Raw genomic sequence first — 15,089 nt, forward strand, 5'->3', positions numbered from 1 at the left:
CTTGAATGAAAATTAATGACATGACAAATGGCCAAAATAAAATTCTAGTGTATTGTCACATCAACGAAAACTAATTTTTTATTTTGGTCATTAGACGCGTTATCAATTTTCTTCTAAAAAATAACGGTAGGGACTAATTGACACAGTATTGAAAGGTTAGAGATCAAATTGACACAATTAAAAGATTATGGATCAAATTAAAATATGATATATAGAATAGGGACCAAATATGTAATTTATCCTAATCTTTATTATGATCGGAATAGTACATAGAATGGAAATTAATAATGTAGAATAAAAGATGTTATAATGGAATAACTATTCTATTTCTATTAAGAAGTTTAGTTATAATAAAATTAGTTATTACATACGAAAAGTTTGCATTTTTGGAAAAATATAAATTTTGAATTTTGTTACATGTATTAATAAAAAATTATTATAGCTCTTCTAGGTTATTATTTAATTTAAAGATATTCCCTATAATGAAGATGCAATCAAAAGCCTAAAAAATATTTAATTTAACCATTTCCATTTAAAGCTATTACTTTATCCCCAACTTATCCTAACACTAGGCACAAAAAAATAAATTGAATCACATGAAAAAATAAGATGAAGAATTTACATACCCAATATAATAAATAATTCAGATCAATTCTCTTGATTTAGGATAATTTCCACTTACCAAAAAAAAAAAGTGACGAATAACCTTTCCATTTATCAAAAACGGTGACAAGGGGGAATGAATGACAATAGAGGTGCACCAGACTCAGTCCTAACTAATACAATCTTTATATTAATAAATAAAAAATAACTAATACAATCTTTATATTTCCCAAAAAAAAAGGAAAAAAAAATAGAAAACGCCAAAAGGACTTTCTCTCTCTCTCTGTTTCCCTGTTTTTCTCTCTCTCTCTAGGCTCTGTGGCCGATTGGGTCAAAACAGAGCCAAAAGATTATAAGATTTTTTTTTAAAAAAAAAAAAAAAAATTAAAGAAAAAAGAGAGAAAAGAAGGAAGGAAGAAAGTGGGAGAAAGAGAAACTGAGGGAAAGAGTGGAAAACAAATATATCTCAATATTCAAAGGGAAAGTGGTTTTGGTTTTTGGAAAACGAAATTCCCTTGGCTTTTTTGCAGCACCTGGTATTTGGTTGAAGAAGCAATCAAAAACAGATAGTTCTCTGTAGTAATCCATTGTATTACCTGACTGATTGTTGTTATTTTTATTTTTATTTTTTAATTTTCACCTTGAACGGCGTCGGGTTTTTTCTTTTTCTCGAGAAAAATCCGGTGATATTCCGGGAAAGTTCTAGCTAAACCCATCAGAATAATCTGGGACAAAACAACGTTCTTTGTTTTTGTCGGATATTGGTTGTTGTTGTTGTTGCCGATTGCTCTGTTCTCGATCATATCCAAAACCTCCTGTCCTTTACGTAATCCATTGGTAAATCACCATAACTTTCATCAACGTTTTGAGGTTGGAAAAAAACTGATTAAAAAATCCAAATCCACAATTGAAATTCTAGCAAAGATTGATTTTTTGGGTTCTGGGTATTCACTGAATTTCCATAATTGTCGTCTTTCCGTTTCTGGGTCGTATAAAAAATCACCAATAATTCATTGTTTCGTATCTGGGTATATCGGAAAGCACATGAAAATAGGATTTTGATTTCTGGGTATTTGCTAAAATCCGGTTTTTTGGATCTAGAATACCCGGGAATTCAATGATGGCGAAGAAATCAGGGTCATTGGATTACTGGAGGAATTACTTTAGAACAGCGAACTCAGACATTTTCGAGATAATCGACCATGCGATTATGGTGGCGGCTTCGGATTGTCCTAAGGAGTTCAAATTGAGGAGGGATCGAATAGCTGAGAGGCTTTTCTCTTGTAAATTTTCTCGGTGTTTGGGTTGTGATAGGGTGGAGTTGTCTGTGCCTTGTGGTGGTAGTGAAGAAGATGAGACAGAAGAAGAAGATGACAGTGATGGAGGTTGTAAGAGTAGTGGTTTTGAAAGAGGTGGGTGTGAATTTGAGCCAGGTGGGAGTAAGGAGAGCAAGAATAGCAATACTGTTGATCACGGAGAGATGAACGTGAACCAGGTTAGCAATTATAGCTATGGAGAAGCTGAGGCATTGACTGATGAGATTGAAGAACAGTCTCAGATTGTTGGGGAGGTCTTGAGGATCAAAGAGATTCTTTATAACAGTGAAGACGAGGTATGTTTTTTCAGAAATTCAGTTCAAAATAGTCTCTTTATCTTGTTCTCAATTTGCATTTTGTCGTGTTTGTTGATGATGAATTAGATTATTGAATTCTATAGTACTATAGATTGTTGAGATGGGTTTTGATTTTAGTTTGATTACTCTGCTGATAATCCTTTTTTAGGTTTTTGAGTTTTCTGGTTTCTAATTTGTGGTGCTTTGGTTAATGTGGTGACAGTCTGATTCAGTGTTGCTTGAGTCGTTGAGGAAGCTTCAGTTGATGATTCTGACTGTGGATACTCTGAAGGTTTGATTTGAATCTTTCCTTTAGTAATTGAATTGGTTTTGCCATTCTCCTTGACAGCAGTAGCTGTCCTTTGGCTGCTCTTGTTTCCAAAAAAGGTTTTGATGAGTATTGGATTGAAAGAGTTTTTCTTTGCCAGGCAACTGAGATTGGAAAGGCTGTCAATAGGCTTCGGAAGCATGCATCAAAGGAGATTCGCCACCTTGCCCGGACTCTTATCGAGTACGGAAATATATTCTCTGGCTTATTGCAGCTTATATATGCCATTTATGTTTATTGGCATGAAATTAAGTGTTTAATCATGGCCTTTTGGGTTAACATCTGCGTGTCAATCTATTTGCTTCCTCTATGGACTTCTTATCTGCCATCAATTGTAGCATTAAGCAGTGTTTATTATCACAAATTTTCTATTGGGTGCATTAATAAGCAAAGTGCTGATTTGGTAATATAAATTCGTCACTTGCCAAACTAAGTTCTGAGCTTACCGGTGTCAATTGGAGCTCACTGCTTACAATTCCATTATGTCGTTTATGGACTGAGAATGAAGTATGAGATCATCGCATGCCAAATTCCGTTATGCATTTTTTTTGTCATGTTTATGAAATCACCTTCCATTCTTATCTTTATTGACATAAATCAACAACACACTGGTAATTAGCCTTGTGTTTTTTTTTCATTGGGCATTAATTATCATTGCTTATTTCTTCATCCGCTTTATCCGCAGAGCAGTTTGGATGGTCTTTTCGGTACTTTAATTTATATGGTGCATTAATAATGACAATTAAATATTTATTATCTTGATTTTGTTGATTTCAGAGGTTGGAAGGACATGGTAGACGAGTGGGTCAATGCTACACAGGCTATTGCAGGTATGAACTTGATTTTCACTTTTTTGTAATAACTAGAGATGTATTTGTTGTTCTTTCAATTCTTTATTCAATCTGATTTTGGGAACTGATTTTATTCATGAAGTTGTCGGTTCAGAAGGTACCCCGGATTCTGTAAACCCATCTGTTGTTGATGAAGAAGAAGAAGAAGAAGAAGAAGAAGGGCTTCCATCTCCTCCTCTAGATGATTTCTTTGCCACTCAACCCACTTCAATGGAGCTCTCACAGGTACATTTTATTGGTTTAAATTTATTGGGTAAAGTAATCTTCTTCAGGTGGTAGTATTTATGGAACTGACTGGATTCTGCTTGTTTGGGTGACCCATAACTGCGTCATGTGAAGTTCTTTGATGGCATGGATGATGATGGAAGTGAGTTGAATTCACAATCTCTTATGCTTATCTTAAATAGCTTTTGCTATTCAGTTCTTTATTTGAATTCCCCACTTATTAGATTCATGATTATGAATGGGGAATGTTGTTTCAGATCCTCGAAACAATGGGGAATTCAGCAAGAACCGTGATTATGGAAGAAAACCATCACAAGAGAGTCAAAATAATATGAGGCGGAAACAGCAGACAATCAATGCGGCAAATGTGCTGATCAAGGACAACAAGAGTCATCAAGTGAGGAAACAGGAACTTGTTGTGAGGCCAAATATGCCGTCAAACACCAATTCTGGGCCTGGAAGACCTCTCAAACCAAGTTCAGAGCAAAAGGTCAATAATGATGCGAAGTCCCAGCAAAAATCTAATAAGGCTTCCATCCAGAAGAGGCCAGTCACTGTCGAGCAAGATGTAAGTAAAAATCTCTTGTAGGTTCAAATTTGTAACTTTTCGAGTATTTTCTGATCGCTATTTTTTATTCAACTAGAAATTCAAGTGTTCGGATGAGGTTGCAGTCCAAGTGAAACTCGAAGCTACAAAGAGGAAACTTCAGGAGCGTTATCAACAAGCTGAGAATGGTATATAAGAATAATTTTCATATTAGTTAGTTTGATCCAGTTGATTTTAATTGTACTCCAAGTTAATATTATAACACCCTAAAATTAGAACATGATTACTTTAACAATTGAATATATTTTTACCTATTTATCAGATGAAATTTTAGAGTTTTGAACAAATCTGATGAATCTATAATTTACTTTTGTTCAACAGCTAAGAGACAGCGGACGATACAGGTTATGGAGTTGCATGATCTCCCTAAGCAGGGGCTTGGCCATAGAAATCCTCATATGAAACCTGGGAACCATAACCGGCAATGGGCACATGGGCGACGATAGGATTTTTTTTATTCAGGATGGAACTAGCCTTTTCAAGTTTCTTCCATTGTAAAGTCAATGGAAGAACACCAGTGACTCTCTGGCATACTGTGGCTTGACCTACTTGAGCAATATCAAAATCATTCTCCATTTCTGCTGGAGCAGTCTATTCTGGTTCATAGGGAAACCAACTCTTGATAACTTTTTTCCTAAATTGAGTACATTGAGAATAGAGAATTCTGTTGATCGAAATTGGCAGTCAGGTTTTAGTTTACGAAGTCTGTACTTTGTCCTGAGATAAATTTCTGTAGAGTATCTTGATCTGCACCTACTCATTTGATTGGCTACCTGTCAACATTCTTTTCCTCATATTAGTAAAGCTTGCACAGACAGAATAAGTGCATTTTCATAAACTCATAACCATATGTTAACTTGTTGGTTTGAATTAATGTATAAAGAGGGCAGATGCTAATGCAGGAAGTTTGCCCTAATTTTTATAGAATCACATTTGGTAATTACTTTTAGTTTTGGATCAAGGGATTTTCTTGAACAAGCATGTATATGTTGGTCTTTTTACCCCCATTAAATTATGAAGGGAGAAAGGTACCTTGAAATAATTTGAAAGGAAATTGCTAATAGTAATAGATACAAAATAATTAGGGGGAATGTTTTTGGAAATGGCCTCAAGATGCTGGCTAGGAGTTGATAGGTAGTGATTGAGTTATATTTATCTCATTATTTCTAGTATATTTGGCAACCACCAAAAAAAAAAAAAAATAATAATAATAATTTGATAGTTGTGGGGAGGGGATATCAACTTTGGACATCTCTTTTTGAAATATTAAAAAGTGTCAGTTGAGTTACAAGATTCTTGATTTCATTAACGCTGAGTTGTCTAAGTTGATTGAAATCAAAGGGATGCCCTACCTAACATATAATAATATATATGTGTCACGTAGAAAAGGCTAATGAAATAGATGTAATAATATATACGTCTCACATAGAAAAGGCTGATGAAATGGATCGTGGCAAAGCTATAAGAGGTTATTTGGTATCTTTAATTTAGTATGAGACACATCCATATTGCTATCCAAGGTACTAAAGGAATACTACTACTATAAGATTTGTTATCCAAGGTACTAAAAGAATAAACTATAAGATTTGTTTAAGTAGAACAATTTGGAAGATGCCAGAAATTGGTGTTCTTCCAAAGGATATCGTTATAAATGGTGAGTCATGGAACACAAATGAAATTACATTGTCAACTAAAGATGTCACTTTCACCATTTTGATGAGTGACCATCATTACCATATTAAAATTTCAAAATGATACGATCACCTTCATCTAGGGCCTTGAAGTTCTATATGGATAGAGTTTTCCTATAATGAAAAAAAAAAAACAAAAAACAAAAAACAAAAAACAAAACAAAAAGTCTCCTACAAAAGATTGCAATTTTTGTTGGTCATACAATTTTAGAAAATTACACTGCAATGAAGTGCCTACCGTAGAAATGTTTGTGTCCATATATATATATATATATATATATATATATATATATCATAAAAATCTTATGCTGTCTTTCAAGCTTATAGTGATTCTTTTCCTGAGAAAGGCTTTTTCATATTATCCAAACAATGACCTCGTTAGTGCTTGCGGCCAACATTTTAGAACTTGATAGAAGTGTCGTGTATTCCACTATTGTCATTTGGCCACCAGAAAAGAGAAATGATCTAGATAGGAATGCTTATCCTACAACACACATATGCATATTTATTTATTTATTTTATTAAAAGAGAGAGAGAGAACAGGAATTATAGAGGTATACATTGCCCATGTCAATTGTCATAAACCCATACCTTTGTTATTAAAGATTCCTATAATATCAGAAACATTTTCTTCTTTTCTGAAATTTTCTAACCTATAACCCTATATACTCTCTGGTCCTTTATAAATTATAAGGTATACCCAACTTGAATTTTAGATTCTGAATTTTCCTTGAAATGAAACATAATCCTAGTTTTTTTATAAAGAAAATAAAATTAGTAGAATAATAATCCATTTATATTTTTATTAATAGGATCCTTTAAAAGTGAAATTTTAAAAAAAGAAATTGAAGAAAATTTGTGTTCTTCTTTCCCCCCCTAAATCCAAAGAACGAATATTTTACCTTAAATTAGATATTAGTGCTTATTTGAGAAAAATTATTTCATTGGTTTATTGGGTTTAAAACATAAGCTAGCAAAAGTATAACTACACCTAAAAATAAGTGAGATTTAAAAATTGGTAAATAAGTTAAATAATTAAGTTGTGTTTGACAGTTAATGTTATTAAATAAGGTTGAGTTATCTTATTTATGAGAATTGAAGATATTTATTTTAAACAAAAATAAACATAATTACCATTAGCATTGGAGCAACAATGCACATCCAATAATTACATCATTGTCAGGTTAGAAATTGTTAGATCTTGAAGAGTTGTACTGCAAATATATATATAGTGGTACATAATTACATGTACATTTTTGTTAGGTGCTAAAGCAAATATATATTATATACTAGTTAAGTTGGCCAATTGGCAAAGATTTGTATTGAACGGTCCATGATGAATAAGCAAACTTTTTGTTTATTCTATCCCTTTGTAAGAAAAACTTTATATTACAGAAAGTGTTTTATTCTTCTTCTATCGATCTCAAAAAAGAAAGCGTTTTATTCTGGGCGGTTGATTCCTAGAAGGGTCAAAATAGGAGTGAGTATAAAACACACGTGAAAATCAGAGCTCCATTTGTCGGCTTGAATTAAATTCTTTATTATTATTGCACCCCACTTTTTTTTTTTTTTTGCACCCCACTTTGACCATCTTTCTAATCCCTCTGAAATATTATTCCAAGTTCACACATTGCTTGTCTTACAAATTTATTTAAAAAAAAAAAAAAAACTAATTTAATTAAATGCAGCAATTGATAGAATATTTTGTCGACGTTGGAGCCAGTAGCACCGTGTAACACATTGTCGTACATTCAACGTGTAACACGTTATTGTAGCTGGCTTTGAAAGTGAGTTGTTCTCTAATGGAAATTACTTACAGAGACAAAATAAAATATACCCTATATATACAGGTGGGATTACGTATTAAGATGGGAAGTAGTTAGCTAGGGAAAATTCCACGCTCCTAAGTTAACGCCCATTCATATCCTTGTGCAATTGGATCAGCATTTATGACTCACTGCTTTTCTTGCTTCCACTCTCAAACCTAGTAGGTAAGATGCGAGTCCAAATCTTTTGTTTTATTAATTGTGTTCCACTTCATGCTCTACTAATAAAACTTGAATAGTTGGCCTCTCCCATTAAGTGACATAACCCCTGACGTTAACGTTAAAATCAGAAGATTTGGAACACAATTGATGAGACAGAATATTTGGACTTGTAAGATACTACTACGGTGATATCTAGATAAAAAAAATCGTTTTGGTCAGTGGTGGCTTATTTATTGCTTAGAATGTTCATATGAGTACATCCTAACTTGCAAAAAAAAAAAAAAAAATTCCAATGGGCAATTGCAGCAACACTACTCTTCTCGACAGCTCGACTCACAGCCACAACATGTATTATCCATTGCTCTCTCTCTCTCTTTTTCCTTTCTCTGTCATATCATTTTAGACTATCTCACACTTTAATACTCTCATTTCAGTATTCTCAGTTCTCACTTTATCTTACTTTTTCATTTTATTAGTTTTAATTTAACCTCATTTTCCCTTTGGCCAACTCCTAAGTTTTTATTAGTGCTTTTATATACCCTAAAAAAATTCTCTGAGAACCTCCACCGGTTCTAGTTGCCCTTTCCTACCATTTTTCTCTTATAAAAAACAAACAAACAAAAAGGATCAGGTATTTAAATATATGAACAACGAAGCTTTTACGCTATTTAATTAGTTTTGCTTGACATTTACATATATGTTACAAATTTCTTATTAAAGCACGTAAAACCACAGTTGTACTCGTATGTATTTAACATATAGAATATGCATAAAATCATTTTAAAATAAATTTTATATATAATTATGTTTGTGTTAAATTGTTAATTAATTGAATCACATTAATCTATCTAAAATATTAATATCACATGCAACACAGAACTTTCCATTACAAAAATAACTTGCATTACACACAACAGTGATGACCAATGACCATGCGACCCATGCTACTTAAACTTTTTGCATTTTAACAGGCAAGGACAAGATGATTAGTGATATTGTTTTAGTTTAGGATACATGCACTTGTGCTACAGAAAACTCTGTATATTCGACTAAAAAGTTGACTTATAGAGCATTAATTTCATGAAGTTAACAAATAAATACTATAGGAAACTCAATGTTCTTTTTAATTAGGATGTCCCTATGTAACCCAAATTGAATTTAATAGAGAAAATTGAATTCCATAGAGAGAATTTATGTCAAAAGGGACATGGACAATTTCATCTTCTTCCTTCTAATTGTAACTTAAATTCCGTTTGTTTTGAAGTAAAATATTTTTCTATTTTCAAGTATTTGTTTGCATGTAAAATAAGATCAAATTTGTCAAATAATTTTCATTGATCATAAAATTCTTTTTTTAAAAAGTTGTAAAAAATTTTATTTTTAAAAACTTGGTAAAAAATATATTATAAAAACAAATAGTGACACTTCTCTCCCGCCAGTTTTGTGCACTAGGTAGCCAATGTCGCAATCTAGTCACTAGAGACAACAATTTTGACAGTCTGGATATTGGAGCTACAGCCCCGCCAGTCTAACAATTGGGCTCGAAAAATTTTAGGTGTCACGTAAAACATTTGATAATATTTGACTTCAAAAACAAATGGAGGTTAAATTATGAGAAAACATTTTCAATAGTCTATTTTTAACCTTTTTCATATTCTGTATTCATTAATACCTAAACTATTTTGAGACTGGGAAAGGTTTTGGGTATTTTTTTTATTTTTGATAACCACCACAAGACCTAAACCCACCCTACCTTTAAATTGTACTTTTTCATGAAGTTGAGCTCAGCCATGGCGTCCTTTCCTACGCACCGTTTTGTCTCACAGCTCTATTCTATTCTATTCTGTGCAGGACCCACACGTTTTTGTTCCATGTGCAAACCATGCACATTTTTGTGGCCTACCCTTCTTGACTGTACAACAAAATTCAGGACCATTTTAGTTTTTACTTAGTTTTTTTTTTTTGCAAGTCTTCTTTTAAATTCAATTTGGTATTTTCAAAGCAAGGTGTTTGTGTTGGAGACTTGGAGTATGAAACTCTCAAATTTTCTGGATAAGGTTGGACACAACACAACACACAGCATCATTGCCGTGCACAACAGGAAATTGTCTTGGTGAGATTTTACTTTTTTAGTCTTTGTGGTTGAAATTAAAATAGGATATTAAGTTGACAATTTCTAATTAGAGCTGTTTTCTTTCGTTACTTCAAAGTTTATCCAGTGACGCAGCGAAATTTTAGTTTCAATTATCTATTTAAAGTAATCAAATTGGTGGTGCCATCACTTTATTGCGGCAAAATGGGACCAAGATGGCAAGATATAGTGATAGTGATGAGTGATTGATTGTCCGTTCGGTAAACTTTTGACAAACCAGACATAAACAGCTACCCCATATGCACCTATGACATTAGCAATTACGTATTATATATGAGAGATGATCAAGTTTTATTTTATTATGTAACTTTAAATTATAATAATTTGTTTCTCAAAAGAAATATTTATTTATTTTATTGAATTAATATTTAAAAATTGTAAAAATGATATATTCTTTATGTTTTTAACACACGACTTTTTTTTTTCAATTTGATAGTTATTTACTATTTGATCTATATATTCATATTTTATGCTTATTTTAAAATATAAAAAATTTAAATTTTAATATGTTATAGATGAAATATTTATTGATTTGATTATCTTGAAATTTTGCAAGTTTGGAAGTAGGGATGGCAATTTTTCCCCGCCCCACTTAACCCGCCCCTCTCCGCTTCGTCCCGTGCGGGTTTTCTCCGCCCCGCAAAGGTGGTGGGGTGGGGATGAGGCAAGATTTTAGCCCCGCAGCACGGGGCGGGGCGGGGATGGGTTTAAACTTTTTAGACCCATCCCGCCCCGGCCCGCGTTGCTAAGGGTTATAATTGTAAATTTTTTATACCTTAAAACCCCACTATTTAAATAAACATATCAATATTAGCTTATTTTATTCTACCCAATGTGGTTCTTTGCCTTTTATTTTGTTATGTATTATACTATGAGATTTTTTTTTTTTTATTTTATATGATTGTCTTGTTAAACACTTGGATATATTATTCAATTTTTTTCTAAAAATTGATTTGATTTGATGGGATAAATTTAGTTGCAATTTTAAGTATATTTTTATTAATGAAATAGGTTTCATTAAAAAAATTGTACTAGTTGTAGAGCAAATTAACAAAAAGTAGAGTTTTACGGAGTGGGGCGGGGCTTCGCGGGGCCCCAAAGGGCGGGGATGGGGTTAGAGAGTTTTCCCCGCCATACGGGACGAGGCGAGGATGGGGTAAAACAAAACCATACGGGGCAGGGACGAAGACCTCATCCTTCGGCCCTGCCTTGCCCCATTGCCATCCCTATTTGGAAGGTAGAGGAAGAAAATGTAATACAACAATACATTTATAAAAACTAAAACCTCACATACAATAAAAGTTTTGAGAGGTGTAATATACATATTCATTTTTTTAGAAATAGACACACACAAGAGATGTAATATTATTAAAGTTACTTCTGGTGTAATTTTTCAACTCAATCCATAATACATATATTTGGTAAAATATTAAATACTACAAGGATGCAACACTTCGTTAGTTTATGGGATAGTCAAAATTATGTTGATTATTTTTTTTAAGCTTCTCAAGGTTAGGAGTGTTCACAATGCAGTTCAATACAATTTTGATCCATTTTTATCACCACACTATACGGTTTGGTTTAGCCAAAACCATTACCGCACAACATCTCAATTTTACGGTCATATGTACTGTGCGATATGATTCGATACAGTATTAGTGTATAATAGTGTGATTTGGTCGGTTTTGGGCTAGAACATTTTTCAAAATTTTGGGCTCATTAAGAGTAGCTTAGCAAGTTTTTAGGTGTGAAATGACTCATCTTTTATATTTAAAGACACCCTTAATCAACACTTGCTAGGCTGGTTTAGGCTAGCCCAAAGCTTTGTTTTTTTTTTTTTTTTTTTTTTTTCCCTGTAAAATAATGGTGCTTAACAATAACATGACACGAACACACAGTTAGTGACTTAAAAAAAAAAAATTGTAAGACAAAACAATTATTACAAACACTAATTATTAGTTTACTATTAATAACCATGAGAATATAATAGTAACTTTCAACAAAAAAAAATCCATGAGTTTTCACTAATGACCATGATAGTAAACATATTTAACTTGTGCAACAAAAAAAGTAACACAAATATATACCCATAAAAAAACCATGACAAATTGACAGTAAACTAAAAGTATCACAAATATATACAAAAATAAATTAAAAAAAATTCATGACAATAAACTATACGCAATTATACTTGTTAAACAAATATAACATATAACTAGGGGCAGAGGGACATATAGTCTTGGGGGCCATGCCCCCCCCCCCCCCCCCCCCCCCCCCCCCCCCAAAAAAAAAAAAAAAAAATTGAAACCCTAATAGTATTATATAAAAATAAATTGTGCTCCTACAAAATGTAATGATTGGCCCCTCCAAAATTTTTTACAGAGGCAAGATTACTCTTAACTTAGTTTAAATCATATCATACTAAAAGAAAAGATAACCAAGTGGTCCACATACTTGCATTACATGCAAAAAAAAAAAAAAAAAAAAAAAAAAAAAAAAATTGGAGTTTTCTAAACTATTGGATAGAAGACAGTCCCTAGTTTTAGAGTTCCAATTAACTATGGATGTTCATCATCTTCACAGTTCATACTCATTTTTTACAGTTGTTTTACTTTGTTTTCGAATAATGAAAACTTATGACTTTCCTTTAAAAATGTCACAAATGTCAGTCCAATGTTAGTTTTTATGTTTTTTCCCTTTAAAATCTAACAATGACTGCATTTAGCTATTTAAAATCCCAATATTTAATTAGTTTCTCAAGTGTACACCCAAACAAAACACACACTTTTACCAAAACCAAATAAATCCCTAGCCTCCAGGTGCCTTTCTTTTTATTTTTTCTAAGAATACAAATTGTTTACAATTGTGAAATGCAATGTGCGTTGCTCGAATTGGTATGCTTTTCTTTTTCATTCTTGGTCTTCAAATTTAATTTATTTATTTTTCCCATCATTATCACCACAATCATCAATTTTTTCACAAAATTTGATCTTTTTCTCATATTACCAATTTGTTTTCCTCGTAGTTATATTTTTTTTCTCACATTATCATCATAGTTATAGTTATATTTCCATAATAAAATATGGTTATTAGTTATGAGTTATGACTAACCTATAAATACATTATTCGACGGCCCCAAATAAAAAATCCTAGTCACGCCCCTGCATATAACACAAAAATACTTAACAAGTAACAACCATAAGGTCTATAACAATATACTACATACACTACTAACCTACTAGTTTCAAGTTTCAATTATCACAAGTTCACAACCACAATAGAAACAAGTTTGAAGTAAGCATGAAAAACAAGTATTAAATTACAAACCCAAGTTCATTTCCTTAAGTTTTTAACTTGCTAAAACAGTGAAACGCATGGCATACTTCATATGATATATATATATATATATATATATAGGTGTGTGTGTGTTGAGGGGGTTACAGTGCGGTTCGGTTTTTTTAACAAAGAACTATACACCGCATTGCACCATGCAATATGGCGGTTTTTTCACCGCCACTTGTAGTGCAGTGTGGTTGCTCCATTTTTGGGGTGATTTTGGTTGATTTAAATACGGTTGTGTGGTTTAAACGGTTTGGTAAACACCCCTACCCAAGAAAACCCTTTTTTTTTTTAATCTTTTGATCGGCCTTTCTTATCTATTATATATATATCCATGTTGTCCTAAAATCCGTGTTGGTCATTTTAGATGCCACTGCACTATAATAACATTACTAGACTAGTAGATACTCTCAAATCTCAATAAAGCATTTCAATTGCATACAACGGTTTCTCCGTAAACAATTCTTTCATAGCAACTTCTGCAATGATACAGCATCCCCAAAGTGATAAGTCTTTTGCTAGTTGCTACCGTGTTCTTCCAAGCGCAAAGTCAAAATGTATTTAATTTAATGTTTTTTTTTTTTTTTTTGAGAATGTATTTAATTTAATGTTCTATATATATATAAGCTTTTCAAATATAATATAAAGTATATATAAATATGGAGCAAAACACACCTAATCTTCTCCATAGTTTGTTGGTTGAAAGGGATAGATTCGTGTTTTTGGCTTTTTAAGATTCACATGCAAGTCACGACAGTTAACTTTAATTACTCCTTAATTAGTTGGATGAACTTTAATTAATCCTTAATTAGTTGGATGATATGGTGCATTGGCATAATTGTTATAAATTAGGATGTTAATTACAATTTTAAAATTTTGGGGAGCAAAAGTGCAAAAACTCCCATAATTTAGGGTGATTATCCTCTATTAACGCATTTTTATGACATTCTTGAATTTGGGAAAGTGTTAAATCTACTATCAAAATCATAGGAAACACAATACTACAATTATTGGTATTAAGAAAATGATAGGTTCACACCATTTTTTTTTCTGGTTTATGGATTCTACCTGTCTGATCACTTAATAAAGTGGAAGAAACCAAAATATGTTCAGAAATAACGTCACTCCTTAGATCATATCTATAGCTAGATTTACAGTAGAACTAAAATAAATTAAAAAAAAATTTGTCATATTGGGTGTCCTTACTGATTGTCCCTTCAGCCAATTCTAGTATAATTGCTTTTTTATGTTTCAGATGAGGTTGTTGTTGTTAATTAACAAATAGGAGATTTAAGAAGAGATTTAGATTCTCTAAAGAGAGTCAAATACTAACCAATAAATCAATTGAACAACATATATAAATTGTTAGTATTAGGTCACAAGTGGCTAAGATGGTTAAAGAAAGAAAAAGTAGAAAGGGTTGAGAGAAAGGAAAGGAACAAAGAAAATGAATGGTGGGAAGGTAAGCCATGCCTTCTCACCAACCTCTATTGATATCATTAAATTTTTGTGATCCGATTTTATATATTAATACAGGATGGGCATGAATCCATATGATGGTCAAAACGCAGGTCATGTCTTCAAATCATTCTTTTAACTTTTAAGGACTTTAACTGTTGTGATTTGCCTTCATCAGCGTTCAACAATTGAGTTTTTCTTTTTTTATTATTGAGGTGATAAGTCATGAATGATA

General features: G+C 32.3%; 1 protein-coding gene across 2 annotated transcripts; it reads left to right on the forward strand.

Annotated features, from left to right (window-relative positions):
* The first annotated feature begins 986 nt into the window (after window positions 1-986).
* On the forward strand, window positions 987-5,153 carry LOC115953168 (probable mediator of RNA polymerase II transcription subunit 26b). 2 transcript variants are annotated; one of them, XM_031070700.1, is made up of 9 exons: window positions 987-2,215; window positions 2,439-2,507; window positions 2,644-2,726; window positions 3,321-3,373; window positions 3,477-3,619; window positions 3,734-3,761; window positions 3,877-4,187; window positions 4,264-4,354; window positions 4,548-5,153. In XM_031070700.1, the coding sequence occupies exons 1-9, from the start codon at window positions 1,721-1,723 to the stop codon at window positions 4,670-4,672; spliced, it is 1,398 nt and encodes a 465-aa protein (XP_030926560.1). In that variant the 5' UTR covers window positions 987-1,720; the 3' UTR covers window positions 4,673-5,153. The 2 variants fall into 2 exon arrangements, with proteins under 2 accessions (XP_030926560.1, XP_030926561.1); XM_031070701.1 differs by having other exon boundaries at window positions 3,489-3,619.
* Window positions 5,154-15,089: the final 9,936 nt, after the last annotated feature.

This window comes from Quercus lobata, chromosome 7 (assembly GCF_001633185.2).
Source record: "Quercus lobata isolate SW786 chromosome 7, ValleyOak3.0 Primary Assembly, whole genome shotgun sequence".
Classification (NCBI taxonomy): Eukaryota; Viridiplantae; Streptophyta; class Magnoliopsida; order Fagales; family Fagaceae; genus Quercus; species Quercus lobata.